We start from the raw sequence: 20,598 nt of genomic DNA on the forward strand, positions 1-20,598 counted from the left end.
CCCACTTCAGGCACAGGCAGCTCCTTGTGACTCTAGATAAGTCACTTAACCCTCCATTGCCCCATGTAAGCCGCATTGAGCCTGCCATGAGTGGGAAAGCGCAGGGTACAAATGTAACAAAAATAAAATAGGTACTATTGGAGATTCTACATGAAATGTTGCTACTATTGGAGATTCTACATGGAATGTTGCTACTATTGGAGATTCTACATGGAATGTTGCTATTCCACTAGCAACATTCCATGTAGAAGGCTGCGCAGGCTTATGTTTCTGTGAGTCTGATGTCCACGTATGTGCAGGACGTCAGACTCACAGAGGCAGAAGCCTTCGCGGCCACATTGGTGATCTGCAAGGGCCGACTTCTACATGGAATGTTGCTAGTGGAATAGCAACATTCCATGTAGAATCTCAAATAGTAGCAACAGTGGAGGAGTGGCCTAGTGGTTAGGGTGGCGGACTTTGGTCCTGAGGAACTGAGTTCGATTCCCACTTCAGGCACAGGCAGCTCCTTGTGACTCTAGATAAGTCACTTAACCCTCCATTGCCCCATGTACAAATAAGTACCTGTATATGTAAGCCGCTTTGAACCTGCCATGAGTGGGAAAGCACGGGGTACAAATTTAACAAAAATAACAAATAAATAAAATAACAATCTTGGGACTTCTGCCCTGTAACGTAGGCAGCCGAGACCCCTCGGGCCTAAGGGTATTTGTGATATTGAAATAATAACAAGACACATAGTATTTTCTTAACTTGGCACAACTTGGCCGCAGCTTTATTTTAAATACAAGCATCATAACCCTGGGTAAGCCAATCAACCTTCTGGCTTAGTAGCCAACCCAGTCCGCCGTTATTAGCAAGACTGACCAATCGTATACAAAGCTCCCCGCCGCACAGTAAGGGCGCTCAACCGTAAGCGCAGCTATCCCAGCTGCCTAGTTTACACCATCTGGCTTGGGTACCCCGCCAAAGCTGCGACAAAATATATACATGTACGTATCCACATAAAACCGGGAGGGGGGGCTGGGTGCAGGCTGATGCCCGGACACCAGAAGAGGACGTCCGGGCTCCGCCCAGGGGTTTTAAACCCCTTTTTCTCCCCACCCTTCCCAGCGGGGTGCATCTGAGAGGCGGGAACATGGCCACCGCGCCCCGCTCGCACCCCGCTGGCATTAGAGCGCATGCCTGTCTGGGAACGGCGTCATGTTAATGGCGGCTCCGTAGACCCGGGGGGGGGGGCACTGCGCCTTGCTTTTTTATGTCTTATCTCCCCCCTCCCCCCCCCTCCCCCCCCAAATCAACTCGCCTAATCCAGTTACTGCAGCAGTGATCCATGGAGAAACCTGCAATCAAGGTCCTAACTCACACCATTAGGTGTCTTTATGCGATAAGATTCCTGCCACCTTTTCACATCCCCATACGGCCCAGGGAACAGAAGACCCGAGCTGGGGATTGAATCCATGTCCTTTGTCGTGACAGTGTTGTGCACTGCCACTTGGCCACGGGCCTGGCCCAAGAGGAGGTATCTAGTTGGCATTAATAAATCCCAATCAATCAGTCATTATTCTCTGTGTTCTCAGCAGGCTGGTCCAGCAGTAGCTAATAAAACACAGCTATGTAGGGCGATATGTTAACACAATAAAGATAATTATAGTGGACTGCAGATTTTTTTTTTAAATATTTAAAGCAGCAGTTCCTAGTTCCTAATCCACCATAACCGTTTTAAAAACTTAAAAATTGACACAACCCACATTTTCTTTCTCAAGATTTATATTGCAAGCGCAGAGAAGGGTTTTGCTTAGGCTAAAATCATTGGTCTTATCTGTTTTATTGTGTTTTACTTGTTCTATTTATTTTTGATTGATCGTTTTTATTGCTATTAACTATGTTCTTTATATAGTAATAGCAATAAAAAACGATCAATCAAAAATAAATAGAACAAGTAAAACACAATAAAACAGATAAGACCAATGATTTTAGCCTAAGCAAAACCCTTCTCTGCGCTTGCAGCAAATTTACACTGTTCCTCTCTCCTAATTTGTACTCCGCGCTTTCCCACTCATGGCAGGCTCAAGGCGGCTTACATGGGGCAATGGAGGGTTAAGTGACTTGCCCAGAGTCAGAAGGAGCTGCCTGTGAAGTGGGAATCAAACTCAGTTCCTCAGTTCCCCAGGACCAAAGTCCACCACCCTAACCACTAGGCCACTCCTCCACTGTTGCTACTATTTGAGATTCTACATGGAATGTTGCTATTCCACTAGCAACATTCCATGTAGAAGTCGGCCCTTGCAGATCACCAATGTGGCCGCGTAGGCTTCTGCTTCTGTGAGTCTGACGTCCTGCACATATGTGCAGGACGTCAGACTCACAGAAACAGAAGCCTGCGCAGCCTTCTACATGGAATGTTGCTAGTGGAATAGCAACATTCCATGTAGAATCTCCAATAGTAGCAACGGGGGGAACTGAAGAACTGAGTTCGATTCCCGGCACAGGCAGCTCCTTGTGACTCTGGGCAAGTCACTTAACCCTCCATTGCCCGCCGCATTGAGCCTGCCATGAGTGGGAAAGCGCGGGGTACATATGTGCAGGACGTCAGACTCACAGAAACAGAAGCCTGCGCAGGCTTCTACATGGAATGTTGCTAGTGGAATAGCAACATTCCATGTAGAATCTCCAATAGTAGCAACATTCCATGTAGAATCTCCAATAGTATTTATTTTTGTTTCATTTGTACCCCGCGCTTTCCCACTCATGGCAGGCTCAATGCGGCTTACATGGGGCAATGGAGGATTAAGTGACTTGCCCAGAATCACAAGGAGCTGCCTGTGCCTGAAGTGGGAATCAAACTCAGTTCCTCAGAACCAAAGTCCACCACCCTAACCACTAGGCCACTCCTCCACTCTTCTCTGTACCCTCACCTAGAAGGAACCTCCCAAACCAGTACTTTAAACTAGGGTTTCCCAACTTTTTCAAGCCAAGTACCCCCTAACAAGTATTAACTGAGTACCCCCCATACCTTTTTATAGCTGTCTTAGAGGGGTTGCTGGAAGCAATTCACAACGCACTGCCCCTGCCAACATCAGAGCCTTCTGACCTTCCTGCCCACCTATGCAAAAACAGGAAGTTGCATCATACAGAAGGCTCTGATGTCAGCACGAGCAGTGCATTGTCGCTGCCTCGCTTCTGGCAACCTCTGTGAGACAGCTTTGAAAAGGTATGGGGGTGGGGAGGGGGATGGAGAGATGGATGCCATCGCGCTTGAGATTGTTTTTTTGGCCAGGAGCCCCTGGGGAGGTCTCGTGTACTCCTCGGGGTACGTGCACCGTGTGTTGAGAAACTATGCTTTAAACCAATGATGTGGGTCTTGATGCCAAATAGTGGACAGGGTCACGAAAAGACGGACCTGCTTCCCCTACATGGACCTGCTCTTCCTCCCTTCCTATGAAAATGACTTGCAACTGACTATGGCAGTTTGTACAGACTCATAGGCAGCCCCCCTCCATGTATATGGACTTCCAGTTAGACAGAACTGACTCACAGGCCTTAGGTTGGCTGCCGATGATGATGAGGAGTGGCCTAGTGGTTAGGGTGGTGGACTTTGGTCCTGGGGAACTGAGTTTGATTCCCACTTCAGGCACAGGCAGCTCCTTGTGACTCTGGGCAAGTCACTTAACCCTCCATTGCCCCAGGTACAAATAAGTACCTGTATACAATATGTAAGCCGTGTTGAGCCTGCCATGAGTGGGAAAGCGCAGGGTACAAATGTAACAAAAATAAAATAGATACTATTGGAGATTCTACATGGAATGTTGCTATTCCACTAGCAACATTCCATGTAGAAGGCTGTGCAGACTTCTGTTTCAGTGAGTCTGACGTCCTGCACATACGTGCAGGACGTCAGACTCACAGAAGCAGAAGCCTGCGCGGCCACATTGGTGATCTGCAAGGGCCGACTTCTACATGGAATGTTGCTAGTGGAATAGCAACATTCCATGTAGAATCTCAAATAGTAGCAACAGTGGAGGAGTGGCCTAGTGGTTAGGGTGATGGACGTTGGTCCTGGGGAACTGAGTTCGATTCCCACTTCAGGCACAGGCAGCTCCTTGTGACTCATGGCAAGTCACTTAACCCTCCATTGCCCCATGTAAGCCGCCTTGAGCCTGCCATGAGTGGGAAAGCGCGGAGTACAAATGTAACAAAAATAAAAGAATCGGCTGTCATGCAATTATCATTGGAAACTTTTCTGTTTTATAACTCCGCTTAGTTCACAAGAGATTCTGGACTAGGGATATAGCAGTGTCGTGCAGTCAGAAATTAGATACGTATTACAATGCGCTGTCCTTTTTTGTAATAACATTCAGCTGGCATCCATTCCTTTTTACAGTTTTCCACTTGTTGGGCATTTTCTTTATACGTGAACAGTGCCCAGGCGTTGGGGAAGCAATCCATGGAACCAAGCATTGAAAGCGTACATCATGTGATATTTGTGACCATTTCTGGGGAAAAAGTGACTAAAGTCACCAGGGAAAAAAAAAAGTTTTAATGAATTCTGTTAGAGCAAATAATTTGTAATTTAACAGTCGGACCTCATCTTTCTATGTTAAGACATGTAACTTTTTCGACTGCTTATAGACCTATGACATGAAATTTGCCATTCTCTAAAGGGTCCTTAAGTGACCAGCCTTAGTTTTAGCACCTGAGTTTCCCGCACACTCCAGCCACTTATTTAGTGCAGCTCTAAAATAGCCAAACTTCTTTTCTGCCATTAATGGCTACACCCTAATTACCAGATTAAAACACGGCATTACCGCCTGAGCCCTTTCCGTCACTTATTTAGTAGGTGGTAAGGGCTCACGCGCTACTCATAGAAACATAGAATCATGACGGCAGATAAGGGCCAAATGGCCCATTCGATCTGTACTTCCTCAGAAACCACTAACTCCTCCTCTTCCTAAGGGGTCCCACGTGCCTGTGCCAAGCTTTCTTAAATTCCGACACAGTCCTCGTCTCCATGACCTCGACTGGAAGACCATTCCACGCATCCACCACCCTTTCTGTGGAGTGGAGGAGTGGCCTAGTGGTTAGAGTGGTGGACTTTGGTCCTGGGGAACTGGGTTCGATTCCCACTGCAGGCACAGCCAGCTCCTTGTGACTCTGGGCAAGTCACTTAACCCTCCATTGCCCCAGGTACAAATAAGTACCTGCATATAATATGTAAGCCGCATTGAGCCTGCTAAGAGTGGGAAAGCGCGGGGTACAAATGTAACAACAACATGGAATGTTGCTACTATTGGAGATTCTAGATGGAATGTTGCTACTACTGAGATTCTGTTGCTACTATTTGAGATTCTACATGGAATGTTGCTATTCCACTAGCAACATTCCATGTGGAAGCCTGCCCTTGCAGATCAGCAACTCAGCCGCGCAGGCTTCTGTTTCTGTGAGTCTGACGTGCAGGACGTCAGACTCACAGAAACGGAAGCCTGCGCGGCCACATTGAGTGGCTAGTGGTTAGAGTGGTGGACTTTGGTCCTGGGGAACTGGGTTCGATTCCCACTGCAGGCACAGGCAGCTCCTTGTGACTCTGGGCAAGTCACTTAACCCTCCATTGCCCCAGGTACAAATAAGTACCTAAGCCGCATTGAGCCTGCCATGATTGGGAAAGCGCGGGGTACAAAAAAAAAAGTGTTTCCTTAGATTCTTTCTAAGCCTAATTTCCTCTCTTCATCCTATGCCCTCTCATGCCAGAGTTTTCCTTCATTTGGAAAAGGCTGACCAACTGTACGTTAATGCCACTGAGGTATTTAAGCGTCTCTGTCATATCCCCTCTACCCCTCCTCTCTTCCAGCTTATACCAACTGGTCGTAATAGACAGGTAGGCACTCATGTGGAAATCTGTCAGCTACTCATTACCTTTTTCCCCAGACACGATCACATTTAACCTAAATGGAGGCACTGAGGTTCTTACTCTTTTCCCTCGGCTTCCTGAGAATTTTGGTGGATTAAAATAACAAACCAACCTTTTTTTAAAAAATTTTTTTGGTCAGCCCTTCCTCAACACATGAACATGTAATGTAGAACTGTAACTTTAACTATAGGTTTATTCATAAATATGCATTTCAAAATGTAATGTTCTCTTTTTATGGTTTTTTTTTTAAATTTTCTTTTCAGGAGTGCAGCGCAAGGGTTGCATAGCAACTGAAGGCTGAAAACGCCCAGAATATCTCGGTATACCTGCATGTGTGGAGCAGGTCAGAATGAGGGTGACGACGAGAAGGCTATTTTTGATATTAAGCCTCACAGTAGTGGTCGTGATAGCTATGCATCTTGGTCAACAAATGCTGGAATGTCACCAGATACTTGGCGAGGAGCACAGCAGGCGAAACAGGGTAATGAGACCAGAGAACGAGGAGCTGATCATGCTGGATTCCAATAACGTTGAGTATCACTACAGCAAGGAGATGCCTCTGATATTCATCGGCGGCGTGCCGAGAAGTGGCACAACATTAATGAGAGCCATGTTGGACGCGCATCCAGAGATCCGTTGCGGGGAGGAGACCCGCATTATCCCCAGATTGTTGGCCATGCGCCAGGCGTGGTCCAAATCGGGGCGTGAAAAAATGCGTCTGGATGAAGCTGGGGTGACCGACCAGGTTTTGGACTCTGCAATGCAGGCATTTATATTAGAAATCATAGCCAAGCACGGGGAGCCGGCCAAGTATTTATGTAACAAAGACCCTTTTACCTTAAAGTCCTCCCTCTATCTTTCTAAATTATTTCCAAATTCCAAGTTTCTTTTGATGATTCGGGACGGGCGTGCTTCTGTGCACTCGATGATCACCAGGAAGGTGACGATTGCCGGGTTCGATTTAAGCAGCTATCGAGATTGCCTTACCAAATGGAGCAAAGCAATTGAGAGCATGTATTCCCAGTGCTTGGAAATGGGGCAGGCGAAGTGCCTCCCTGTCTATTATGAACAGTTGGTATTGCATCCCAAGCCATCCATGCAGACTATTATGAATTTCTTGGACATTTCGTGGAACGATGCAGTGCTACATCATGAGGAGCTGATTGGGAAACCTGGGGGAGTATCGCTATCGAAGTGAGTCTTTCATTTTTTTCTTTTTAACACCGCATGGTGAAGTCCGCTAATTTTGGTACTATTCATAAATGCGGCCTATGGGACACGTGCGACTCTGGAAGTCCTCCGTTGCGGCCCTCAAACAGTCAGGAGAAATGGTCCTACACCTCCCTTCCCAAGATCCGCATTCTTTCACTCTTGGTTCAATCTATCTGCAAGTCTCAGCCGTCCAAACTTGCCTTTAGCGCTGCTGCGCAGAGGGCATTTTACTTATCTCGGTGCCTGGAGCCTCTCTGTAGCATCCCACCTTCTGACAGAACTTCCTGTTTCTGGTCAGGATGCTACAGAGAGGCTTCGGGCGATGAGAGAAGCGGCATACCCTCGGCGCTAAAGGCAAATTTGGAGGGTGAGAACGAGCTGATAGTAAGGACACATACTGCAAAAGGTAAGCAGAGGCACCCGGAGGAAGAGAGGAAAGAGATGTGAACCATAGTAGTGGGGGGGGGGGGAGGTCTGAGGGACGAGTTGCAAAAAGCAAAGAAGGGAAGAAATGGTGACCATGGGTATGCTCACCATGCAGAAGAGGGAAGGGGAAGAGATGGGAAGAGAGTGCCCATGTAGAGGAGGGGAAGGGGAGAGAAAAGGCAAGAGATGGTGCCCGTGGAGGGGAGGGAAAGGGGAGAGAAAAGGCAGGAGATGGCGCTCATGGAGGGGAGGGGAAGGGAAGAGAGAAGGAAGGTGATCATGCCTATGAGTGGAGGGGAATGGAAGGAAAGAGATGGAACCTAGATAGATTTGAAGAGGAAAGTTGAATGTGAAAGATGGATATAGATAGGGTAGGAAGCGAAGGAGGAACAAAATGATTAGAAAGCTAAAATTGCCAGATAAAGGTAAAAATAACATTTATTTTTTAAATTTTATTATTTATTTTAAAAGAAAAATGTGTAAGCCTGAAATCTTTTGGTGGTCCTCTCTTCTGACCACTTTTTGATCTTTTCCATGAAAAAGGTTGGAGACCCACTGACCTAGACGCTATGTCTTCGGCCCTCTCCCCACCCCCAAAAAACTACAAATCACAAATGCTGACCTTGAGAACTTCTGTTGCCATCTATATAGAAATCAAGTACACGGGCAAAATTTGTAATCTGCATTGCAGGTGGCAACAACCAGTGTAACACATAAGTCTTCAACCTTGCTGTAGAACCTTGGGGGAAAGAAGCAGCTATGCCATCATGCACCCACAGGGGACCTGCCTGTTACGGTCATGAAATGTACATCCCAGCTCAGTGCGGGCAGCTTCAGAGTTAGTGGATTCATTTACCTTCAGACTTTGCATCCAATTCATATAGGGTTACCATACGTCCGGGCGTCCGGACGGGTTTTGGCCAGCCTGCCCATTTGTCCAGATTTCTGAACAAATGGGCGGGCTGACGCTGATGTGCGGGTGGCGGGCTGACGCTGACGTGCGGCGGACCTCCCCTCCCCTTATTCACGATCTTCCCTGGTGCTCTAGTGACTTCGGGGCAGGAAAGAGCCCTCTCTTTCCTGCCCGGCGTGCTGCTCTGCATCCTGTATGCTGCCTGTTACTGTCTCGGTGAGATTCAAAATGGCTGCCGAGAATTGAAGAATTGAAGGCTCTTTCCTGCCCCGAAGTCACTAGACCACCAGGGAACATCGTAGGGGGAGAGGTGGTGATGGGGCCGGGAGGAGGTGAGGTGAGGGGGTGACCAGGGGGAGGGGAAAATGTGACAGGGGGGGCGGGGGTAAGGTGTGGAAAGGGGCGGGGAGAGGGCGTGAAAGGGGTAGGGTGAGGGTGTGAAATGGGGTGGGGTATGGGCGGGGCAAGTGTCCTCTTTTTTTTTTTTTTTTTTTTAAGGACAAAAAATGGTAACCCTAAATTCATAAAGCAAAAGGCTTTTCCTTTGAAAACTGACCAGGAAAAAGTTCCTGGAAAGATGTGCACCAGGAAAAAAAATTAACTTGCTTAATTTTGCAAATGCAAATCTGTGTGTTGGCTGCCCTCCTTTTCTAATAGGTAAAAGTATATGGAGCGTTGATCCCCCATATGCGTAGGAGCCACTCTTCAAAATTATTGGGGTTCTAAACTAGAGAGTTGCACGGGGACAGAAATCTTACCCGTCCCCGCCCGTCCCCACTGGAATCTTACCCGTCCCCGCCCGTCCCCACTGGAATCTTACCCATCCCCACCCATCCCCGCAAAAATTTAAACCATCCCAACCCGTCCCCACCCGTCCCCGTAAGAATTTAACCCATCCCCACCTATCCCCGTAAGAATTTAATAGTACATAAAACAAAGTTCCAGTCAGCTCCCTCAGTCTCTCTCTGGATTTGAGCCACAGCACTGTAGGCAAGGAAGGAGTGGAAGCTGAAACTTGGAACACTCTGGTGTGCACATGTAAGATTTGTCTCTGATTTACTGGCAGTGTGTGCTGAGAGGCCGCCACATGCACGCGCCAGTAGGTTAGGTGACATCTGATTCTTGTGCCTGTGTCAGAGCTGAGGTCTGACACAAGTCTGGTAGCAAAGAGGATTAATAGTAACAAAGTAAGTGACAGCAAATAGACCTGAACGGTCCATCCACTCTGCCAATAGTCACACTCGTGATCAAGTCATCATTAAATCAACGAGTGTGATATTATATACTTGATTATGGTCTTTCTTCCGTGCTTCTGGAACAAAGACCACAGAAGTCTATCTGGCCCTATCCTTATGTTCCAACTACTGGAGTTGCCGTTGAAGCTCACTCCAGTCTATTCGATTTCTCATTTGTGGGACACAGACCGTAAAAGTCTGTCCAGCACTGTCCTCATGTTCCAGCCACTGAAGTTGCTGTCTAAGCCCTTTCCAGCCCATCCTAAACCAGATTGCCATGTATGAGACACAGACCATACAAGTCTGCCAGGTATCCGCTCTAGTTCATCACAGCCAGAGTTGCCATCTAAGTGTCACTTGACACATCCACACACATGCAGCCATTTAAGGTTAGCTTTTTATATAACTTCCATTTTCTAATTAGAGATCCTCTGTGTTCATCCCACGCCTTTTTGAATTCCGTCATCATTTGTGACTCTACCACCTCCTTAATGGAAGACTTTCCACATTTATGCTGTTAAAGCAAGGAAGAAGAGGAGGAGGAGACAGCACTCAAATAAATTGGTATTCGGTAGATGAGAGGCTGGTGCAGGTGCAGCTTACACTTCTACGGGAAGCCCACAGAACTGGTTCCATCCCCGTGGGAACCCCGCAGGAACTGCCTCCGTCCCCGCGGGAACCCCGCAGAACTGTTTCCATCCCCGCGGGAGCCCCGCAGGAACTGCCTCCATCCCCGCGGGAATCCCGCGGGTTCCGCGGGATTCCCGCGGGGACGGAAGCCGTGCAGCTCTCTATTCTAAACCCCTTCTTGGCCACAGGGAGTTAGTTCAGTATTGGGGGTGCTCAAGCACCCACAGAGTGGGCTCCTGTGCCCATGAGTGAGAGAGTGGGTAATTTTCAGACTATCCTGAAATCAGCGGGGGTCAAACTACAAGCTGGAATACGCATGAGCTAACATTTTATGCAAATAGACCGTATGCGTTTCAGGACTTTTTTTTCGTCCATGTTGACAATTTTAAGGCACATCCTAGCAGTAGGAATGAAAGGTACAAAACTTTGTAAAATGTGGCAAGTTGGGGGTTTTATGGATGAGATGACTAAATAGCATTGGCCTATTTAAAAACAGAGAAAAAAAAGCTGGGCTTAGTTGTCATTTTTATCACATAGAATGGTTGTGAGGTGTGGCTTTGGCTTGCATTCATTCTGTGAACACGGAGCAGGGCTGTACTTTGGAGTAAGCAAAGACCTATAGGTCAGAAAATGACTCAAATGTGTGTGTGGGTTTGCAGAGAATGAAAGACAGGAAATGTGCTGTTGGCTTTCTGTCATTCAGCTTGGGGGGTGGTGAGGAGAGTGAAAAAACGGATTGGCTGGAGTGGGAAGAGAGAGTGAGCAAAATGGGGGCAGGGTAGAGCAAGTTATACCTGACTGTAGTGGGTGTTAAAATGCCTTGTTTACTGTTGCAGCTCAGAGCAGTTCTCAGAGGTGGGCAGCAGAGCCAAAGAGCACTTCAGCCCGGGACAGAACGATGCATTGTGGCCACAGACGTAATTTGTGGAAGAACTGGTTAGAGGGAGGCCTGGGCAGCTGAATAGAGGAAGCGGAGGGAGACTCTTCTGTTGAAAAGGAACAAAAATAGAATAGAAGTAGAATCAGAGCCTGCCACCTTCAGGGTTTTTTTTTTAATATATATATGCAATTGTTATATTAATTATTGGTAGCTGCCCTATTTAAACTTGCTAGTGTTTTATTCCACGGCATACTGTTACAGATTTCTGGAATTGTACGAGTCCTTGTCACACACAGTAAACACAGTAGATGACGGCAGAAAAAGACCTGCACGGTCCATTCAGTCTGCCCAAGAAGATAAATTCATATGTGCTACTTTTTTATTTGTACTGTCCTCTTCAGGGCACAGACCGTATAAGTCTGGCCAGCCCTATCCCTGCCTCCCAACCACCAACCCCGCCTCCCAACCACCAGCTCTGGCACAGACCCTATAAGTCTGCCCAGCACTATCCCTGCCTCCCACCACCAGCCCCGACACAGACCGTATAAGTCTGCCCAGCACTATCCCCGCCCCCCAACTACCAGTCCCGCCTTCCACCACCAGCTCTGGCACAGACCGTAGAAGTCTGCCCAGCACTATCCCTGCCTCCCACCACCGGCTCTGGCACAGACCGTATAAGTCTGCCCAGCACTATCCCCACCGCCCAACCACCAGCCCCGGCACAGACCGTATAAGTCTGCCCAGCACTAGTCCCGCCTCCCAACCACCAGCCCAGATATATGCAATTGTTATATTAATTATTGGTAGCTGCCCTATTTAAACTTGCTAGTGTTTTATTCCATGGCATACTGTTACAGATTTCTGGAATTGTACGGGTCCTTGTCAATAATAAGCTACCCCTACCTGTAATTGCGTTGCATGTCGAGCAAAATGAATGTTTGGCTTCTTGTAAAGTGAGCAGCCTTTTCAGGATGTGGTTGTGCTTGGCACATCAGACGGGGTGCAAAAAAGTGCTGAGTCATGAGTACAGAAATCTAAAGAGCCTGGTACATAAGGAAGGGAGTGGTAGACCCCTGTTCTTCACCGCAAGGCCCGGGGCCAGTGACGGCCCCAGGTGTGGCTCCCTAACTCTGTTCTCTCAATACATACTTCCTTCTTTCCCCCTCTCAATGTCCAGATTCTGGCTGCTGCTGTTTCTCTTGTCAGGACTGTGTGACTCTCAGTGAGTTGTACAGCGTACAAGCTACTATGCCGTTCTTGTGACACTATACAAATTACTACTACTACTACTACTTAACATTTCTAGAGCGCTACTAGGGTTACGCAGCGCTGTACAAAATAAACAAAGAAGGACGGTCCCTGCTCAAATGAGCTTACAATCTAGAGAACGAAATGTCAAGTTGGGCAGTCTAGATTTCCTGGGTAGAGGTGTAGAGGTTAGTTGCCGAAAGCGACATTGAAGAGGCGGGCTTTAAGCAGAGATTTGAAGATGGGCAGGGAGGGGGCCTGGCGTATGGGCTCAGGGAGTTTGTTCCACGCGTGGGGTGAGGCGAGGCAGAAAGGGCGGAGCCTGGAGTTGGCGGTGGTGGAGAAGGGTACTGAAAGGAGGGATTTGTCTTGAGAGCGGAGGTTACGGGTAGGAACGTAAGGGGAGATGAGGGTTGAGAGGTAAGGAGGGGCTGCAGATCGAGTACATTTGTACAAACAGTGAAGAAGTTGAGACACCACCAGGATCAGCCTCGCTGAGAGCCACGTGATGCTAGAAAAGTAATAGAACAGCTATCCAAGAAGCTGTGCCATTGGCAAGGCTCTGGTAAAAGGACAAGAGGCATTAGCAAACTGGGGGGGCAGAAACAGCCAGGATGAATTGGGGACAAGATGATATGGCTGACTGAGAGCAGTGGCGTAGCCAAGGGTGGGCCTGGGTGGGCCCAGGCCCACCCAGTATCAGCACACCTATGATGTGACTGGCAGAGATCCCCAAGCCCCATCAGCCGAAAACTCCCAACAACTGTTCCTCCTGCATACGTTGTAAATAGCAGATCTTTGCCTGCAGCGAGCAGCGACTGTTGCATCCTGCTCGCACCGGCCCCACAGCCTTCCCTCTAATGTATTCCCGCTTATGCGGAAACAGGAAGTTGTATCGGAGGGAAGGCTGTGGGGCCAACATGAGCAGTGTGTATTTGTTGCTGCTCGCTGAAAGTGAAAATCTGTTATTTAAAAGGTATACGGGGGAGGGGGGATGTTTGAGAGACCATAGGACATGCAGGCGAGAGAGGGAGAGACCAAATCATTTGTGGGACAAGGTGGAGTTCTTCTGCCCACCCAAAATCGGGTGTCTGGCTACGCCCCTGACTGGGAGAAGAGGCTGGTGGGAGCTGAGGTAATTGGGATATTGTTGGAGGAGAGTGTGTATTAAGGTAAGAGATATGTAGGGGAAATGTAGATGGTGGAAGACGAGACAGGCTGAGGGAGAGACAGTCTAATTTTAATTTGCACATATTTCCCTGTACCTGAGCAGAAGTGGAGAATAAAAAGTAGCGTGATCAACATGACGCTTCCAAGAAACCAAGGAGACGAATAGTTAAAGTACTTTAATAAAGGATGAGACTTGACACGGCACCGTGTTTCGGCGAACAACGCCTACCTCGGGAGTCTGGATGATGTCAACGCTGGTAAAAAGTACAAACTGAATAAAGACTTTAAAAAGGCTGATGATGTGGTAAATATACCAGGCACGTAGGTAAAAGAAGAAACAAAACTGTGAGGATAATTGAAAAAAAAATCGCTGGCCACTTATTTCATTCGATTATCCTCACAGTTTCTTCTTTTACCTACAGAGTAACATAGTAGATGACGGCAGAAAAAGACCTGCACGGTCCATCCAGTCTGCCCAACAAGATAAACTCATATGTATTACTTTTTCTATATACCCTACCATGATTTGTACCTGTCCTTTTCGGGGCACAGACCGTATAAGTCTGCCCAGCACTATCCCCGCCTCCCAGCCCCGCCTCCCACCACCGATTCTGGCACAGACCGTATAAGTCTGCCCAGCACCATCTCCACCTCCCAACCACCAGCCCCGCCTCCCACCACCGATTCTGGCACAGACCGTATAAGTCTGCCCAGCACCATCTCCACCTCCCGCCACCGGCTCTGCCACCCAATCTCGGCTAAGCTCCTGAGGATCCATTCCTTCTGAACAGGATTCCTTTATGTTTATCCCACGCATGTTTGAATTCCGTTACCGTTTTCATCTCCACTACCTCCCGCGGGAGGGCATTACAAGTATCCACCATTCTCTCCGTGAAAAAATACTTCCTGACATTTTTCTTCAGTCTGCCCCCCTTCAATCTCATTTCATGTCCTCTAGTTCTACCCCCTTCTCATCTCCGGAAAAGGTTCGTTTGCGGATTAATACCTTTCAAATATTTGAACGTCTGTATCATATCGCCCCCGTTTCTCCTTTCCTCCTGGGTATACATGTTCAGATCAGCAAGTCTCTCCTCATACGTCTTGTAACGCAAATCCCATACCATTCTCGTAGCTTTTCTTTGCACCGCTTCCATTTTTTTTACATCCGTAGCAAGATACGGCCTCCAAAACTGAACACAATACTCCAGGTGGGGCCTCACCAACGTCTTATACAGAGGTATTAAAACCTCTTTTCTTCTTCTGGTCACACCTCTCTCTATACAGCCTAGCAACCTTCTAGCTACGGCCACCGCCTTGTCACCTACGTGCCTGGTATGCTTACCAATCATCAGCCTTTTTAAGGGCTTTATTCGGTTTGTACTTTTTACCGGCATTGACATCATACAGGCTCCTGAGGCAGGCGTTGTTCGCCAAAACACAGTGCCATGTCGAGTCTCATCCTTTATTAAAGTACTTATTTAACTGTTTGTCTCCTTGGATTTTTGGAAGTGTCGTGTTGATCACGCTACTGTTTCTTCTCCACTCTTTCCCCGCGTAGCGGATCCAGTTTCTCCACTCTGGTGGCTGCTTTTTGTTTAGTTTCTGTACCTGAGCAGCCAGACTGGCTACAGCATTGAAGAGGGACCCTCCCCCTCCACCATCTTTGGGCAGCATCTGCTTTATCCAGCAAGGGGTGCTGCCTGTCATGTTGAGGTCTTTGTTATGACCTGGTGAATGTGAGCCCTTGTGCCCCGACTGAGCACGGCGAAGATGAAGTGGCACCGCACTCGATCAGGCAGCCAGACAACCCCTAGCTTCACCTGGGGAGCGACCACCGTTCCCTGGGAGTTGAGCCCCCAGGTGCAGGCGGCCACCAGGACTTCTGGAACCGGCGGGGTTGCACAACCGCTGACCAGGCTGGCAGGCAGGCAGGCAGGCAGACACAGTCCAGCAGCAAAGAGTCAATGAAGCAGCAAAACAGAGAGCAATCCGAATGTCTGGGCAGGCAGCAACACAACACGTGGTCAGTAAACAATCCAAGGTCAGGAACACAGGAAAACACTGGAACAGATGAAGACCACAACCTCTAAGCGAATAGAAGCCGAAGCATGAAAGGACTGGAAACAGGGCTTTAAATAGAGCAGGAATTAGGCTCAACCATGAGCAGCTGTTACAAGATGGCTGCCCCCATCAGCAGAGGTGCCTACATCCAAATATGGGCTTCCTTCCTGACCTCGTTACTCCAAGATGGCTGCCCCCTCTTGAGCTAGCCAAGATGGTTGCTGTCATGATCCAACCCGGATGACGGCTGCTAGGTTAGGAAACAGAAATCAACCCATCCTGGAAAAGTGTAGCAGAGCGTAACAGTCTTTTTGCCAGCGTGGTCCGTGCTTCAAAAATAGTGAAGATGGCTGGGTGAGCCACTAATAAATGATAAGCTCTTGATGGCTGTTGAGATTATTACAAAGCTTAGTGGTTAGGTTTGGGAAGAAAGGATGGTTGTGGGGATTCATAATGGAAAGTTTATATATTTAGATTTTGCTCACGCCTTTTTCAGTAGTAGCTCAAGGTGAGTTACATTCAGGTGTAAGTTGGGTAGTTCTCTGTTCCTGGAGGGCTCATAATGGAGGGTTAAATGACTTGCCCAAGATCACAAGGAGCAACAGTGGGATTTGAACAGACCACCTCTGGATTGCAAGAGCGGTGCTCTAACCACTAGGCCACTCTTCCACTAGCAACATTCCATCTAGAATCTCAAATAGTAGCAACATTCTAGAATCTCAAAAAGTGGCAACATTCCATGTAGAATCTTCAATAGTAGCAACATTCCATATATTTATTTATTTAGATTTTGCTCACACCTTTTTGAGTAGTAGTTCAAGGTGAGTTACATTCAGGTACACTGGATATTTCTCTGTCCCAGGAGGGCTCACAATCTAAGTTTGTACCTGAGGCAATGGAGGGTTAAGTGACTTGCCCAAGATCACAAGGAGCAGCAGTGAGATTTGAACCAGCCACCTCTAGATTGCTAGACCGGTGCTCTAACCACTAGGCAACTCCTCCACTAGCAACATTCTGTGTAGAATCTCAAATAGTAGCAACAGAATCTCAAATAGTAGCAACATTTGAAGTAGAACCTCAAAGAGTAGCAACATTCCATTCAGAATCTCAAATAGTAGCAACATTTTTATTTATTTATTTAGATTTTGCTCACACCTTTTTCAGTAGTAGCTCAAGGTGAGTTACATTCAGGTACCACTGGGTAGTGACTTGCCCAAGATCACAAGGAGCAGCAGTGGGATTTGAACTGGCCACCTCTGGATTGCAAGACTGGTGCTCTCACCACTAGGCCACTCCTCCACTAGCAATGTTCTGTGTAGAATCTCAAATAGTAGCAACATTCCATGTTCCACTGCACTAACCATTAGGCTACTCCTCCACTAGCAACATTCCATGTAGAATCACCAATAATAGCAACATTCCATGTAGAATGTCAAATAGCAACAGAATTTCAAATAGTAGCAACATTCCATGTAAAATATCAGATAGTAGCAACAGAATCTTAAATAACTTATTTGGATTTTGCTCACACCTTTTTCAGTAGTAGCTCAAGGTGAGTTACATTCTGGTACTCTGGATATTTCTCTGTCCCAGGAGGGCTCACAATCTAAGTTTGTACCTGAGGCAATGGAGGGTTAAGTGACTTGCCCAACATCACAAGGAGCAGCGGTGGGATTTGAACTGGCCACCTCTGGATTGCAAGACCAGTACTCTAACCACTAGGCCACTCCTCCACTAGCAACAGTCTGTGCAGAATCTCAAATAGTAGCAACAGAATCTCATATAGTACCAACATTTTTATTTATTTAGATTTTGCTCACACCTTTTTCAGTAGTAGCTCAAGGTGAGTTACATTCAGGTACCACTGGGTAGTGACTTGCCCAAGATCACAAGGAGCAGCAGTGGGATCTGAACCGGCCACCTCTGGATGTCAAGACCAGTGCTCTAACCACTAGGCGGCTACTCCACTCATGTGTCCAGAATGGTAGAGGTTCAAGGAGGAAGAAAACGAAAACTGAAGCAACTATGCGCTCGATTCCTAGATTAGGAACCACTGGCTTCAATTTGGTTTTGATGGATCTTGGGCTGTAGGATCTAGAACTTGGGGTTGCTTTTCTCGTAGGATCACTATGGCAGCATTATGGTTACTTTCAGCACCACATTTATATACACTGTCAGCTAGCACATTCGCTTCTTTCCGATCTGACGAAGGGCAACCTTCGAAAGCTAATCAAGAAATGTATTAAGTTATCTACTATAATAAAACTCACCCTCAACGTTCTGAGGACACTGACGTCAGTGAAGCCAAGCCCTGACTTCCTTCAAAAAGGTTCGAAGGTTCGTGGTGGTGAAGCCACCAAAATCGCTCCGGGCCCCGCCCTCGAGGGCGGAGCAATGGCAGAACAACGAAGGGGTTGGCAGGGAGGGAGGCGGGGTGGGAAATCGCTCCGGGCCCCGCCCTCGCATCAATCGTCATGACGTTGGGGGCGGAGCTATGGCAGAACAACGAAGGGGTTGGCCAGGGAGGGGGGGGGAGAGGGGTGTTCGCGACGAAAACCTTGCTAGCACTCGTTTCATTTGCTCTGAAACGGGCCTCTTTTACTAGTGTCCAATAAAAAAGGTATCATCTTATTTTCTTTTCCATGTTTTATTTTGTTTGATTTCTATTGAGCACCACATTTAAAATTATGATGCCAATAAAGTTGCCTGAATCAGATATCTAGCAACAGATCTTGCGTGTTTTTCACGGTAGCTTGTTACTAAAGAAGGTTCTCTCGGGCTTGGACAGCCTTATGGAAACAACCACACATGCGTGCTATTGGATCAGAAAACCTCCGTATTGTTGTAAATTAAAATCCTTTTGATGTTCTGCTCAACTGAACAATGAGTCCGGGCTATTCACTCTGTGAGCTAAAACTTGGCAGAATTCCTAATGGGAGCACTTGGGTTGTTAAAATAAATAAACAAAACTGCGCCTACTGAAGACAAATGCATTTTCAAATGGATTCAAAAGGAGCAGCAGCAGGCCAGTCAGAAAGAAAAACAGCACGGATAACCGAATTAGATTGAGGAATGAAAGGGTGGGAAGGCTGGTGATTTTAAATAACTGATCTTCAGACGAATGCAAAGCAACTGTTTTTGTTTTTTTGTTATGGGTATTTGCCTTTTTGTTTTATTGCAAGGCCACAGAGGCCTTTTTAAGATAAGAGAAAAATGACGCCGTTTGAACTCTCAAAGCCTTTTGATTGAGCGAGTTGTCTTGGTTACTGTTACATTGAAATTCAACTTTCATACTCCAGGCGGAACTGGGGCATGGACGGAATAGATCCCTGGAAGAAATTTTCAGGGCATTCTCCATATTTTGTTCCCCTTATCGTGGGGTGGGCAACTTTTTATACCCAGAGGGCTGCATGAATGTCTGTACTGTCCCTAGCAGGCCGCAACATTGTGTAATGCTGGAACTGGAAATGCACAGAGCTACGTAGACTTTGTGAGAAGTAAGTAAACATTTAACTAGAAACAATGGAAGCAAACTGCTAGAGTGGCTGTTCTGAAAATATTTGAGAAATACACCCCCCCCACACACACACACACACACACACCTCAATGTGGGGAGTGGAGGAGTGGCCTAGTGGTTAGGGTGGTGGACTTTGGTCCTGGGGAACTGAGGAACTGAGTTCAATTCCCACTTCAGGCACAGGCAGCAGCTCCTTGTGACTCTGGGCAAGTCTCTTAACCCTCCATTGCCCCATGTAAGCCGCATTGAGCCTGCCATGAGTGGGAAAGCGCGGGGTACAAATGTAACAAAAATAAAATAGATACTATTGGAGATTCTACATGGAATGTTGCTACTATTGGAGATTCTACATGGAATGTTGCTACTATTGGAGATTGGAGATTCTACATGGAATGTTGCTACTATTGGAGATTCTACATGGATTGTTGCTATTCCACTAGCAACATTCCATGTAGAAGGCTGCGCAGGCTTCTGTTTCTGTGAGTCTGACGTCCTGCACGTACGTGCAGGACGTCAGACTCACAGATGCAGAAGCCTGCGCGGCCACATTTGTGATCTGCAAGGTGGAGGAGTGGCCTAGTGGTTAGGGTGGTGGACAAAAAAACCCCCATTCAACCAGCCAGGAACGACACCTTGCCAGTTAATGGTACTTAGCTGGCTATCCAGAGATATTCAGTGGGAGACAGCTGGGTGTCTCCCACTGAATATCCCCAGATAGTTGCTAGCTGATCATATCGTGCAATATAACTGGCTACCTGGGAATATGCAGCACCAGATACGCGGCCAGATGTGGCCACATGAATGGGTGGAATATAAGTACATAAGTATTGCCATACTGGGACAGACCGAAGGTCCATCAAGCCCAGCATCCTGTTTCCAACAGTGGCCAAGCACGTGGCAAGATCCCAAAACAGTGCAATACATTTTATGCTGCTTATCCTAGAAACAAGCAGTGGATCTTCCCCAAGTCCATCCTCATAACGACCTATGGACTTTTACCACATTCTCTGGCAACAAATTCCAGAGTTTAATTACACATTGAGTGAAGAAATGTATTTTCTCCAGTTTTGTTTTAAATTTACTACTTTACTATTTAGCTTCATTGTGTGCCCCCTAATCCAAGTATTTTTGGAAAGAGTAAAACAAGCGATTCACGTCTACCCGTTTCACTCCACTCATTATTTTATAGACCTCTATCGTATCTCCCCTCAGCAGTCTTTTCTCCAAGCTGAAGAGCCCTAGCCGCTTTAACCTTTCCTTATAGGGAAGTCATCCCGTTTTTCACCCTTCTCTGTACCTTTTCTAATTCCACTGTATCTTTTATGAGATGCAGTGACCAGAGTTGCACGTAGTATTTGAGGTGCGCTCGCACCATGGAGCAATATAAATGCATTAGCG

General features: G+C 47.3%; 1 protein-coding gene across 3 annotated transcripts in view; it reads left to right on the forward strand.

The window, feature by feature from the left end:
- The window catches only part of TPST2 (tyrosylprotein sulfotransferase 2), a 142,071-nt gene that overhangs the window by 86,501 nt on the left and 34,972 nt on the right, over window positions 1–20,598 (forward strand). For all 3 annotated transcript variants that reach the window (XM_030219204.1, XM_030219203.1, XM_030219205.1), the window contains one exon: window positions 6,172–7,102. In XM_030219204.1, coding sequence (XP_030075064.1) covers window positions 6,258–7,102 — 845 coding nt within the window. In that variant the 5' untranslated portion in view covers window positions 6,172–6,257. The remainder of the gene's footprint in view (window positions 1–6,171; window positions 7,103–20,598) is intronic.

The sequence above is a fragment of the Microcaecilia unicolor genome, chromosome 11 (assembly GCF_901765095.1).
Source record: "Microcaecilia unicolor chromosome 11, aMicUni1.1, whole genome shotgun sequence".
Taxonomy (NCBI): Eukaryota; Metazoa; Chordata; class Amphibia; order Gymnophiona; family Siphonopidae; genus Microcaecilia; species Microcaecilia unicolor.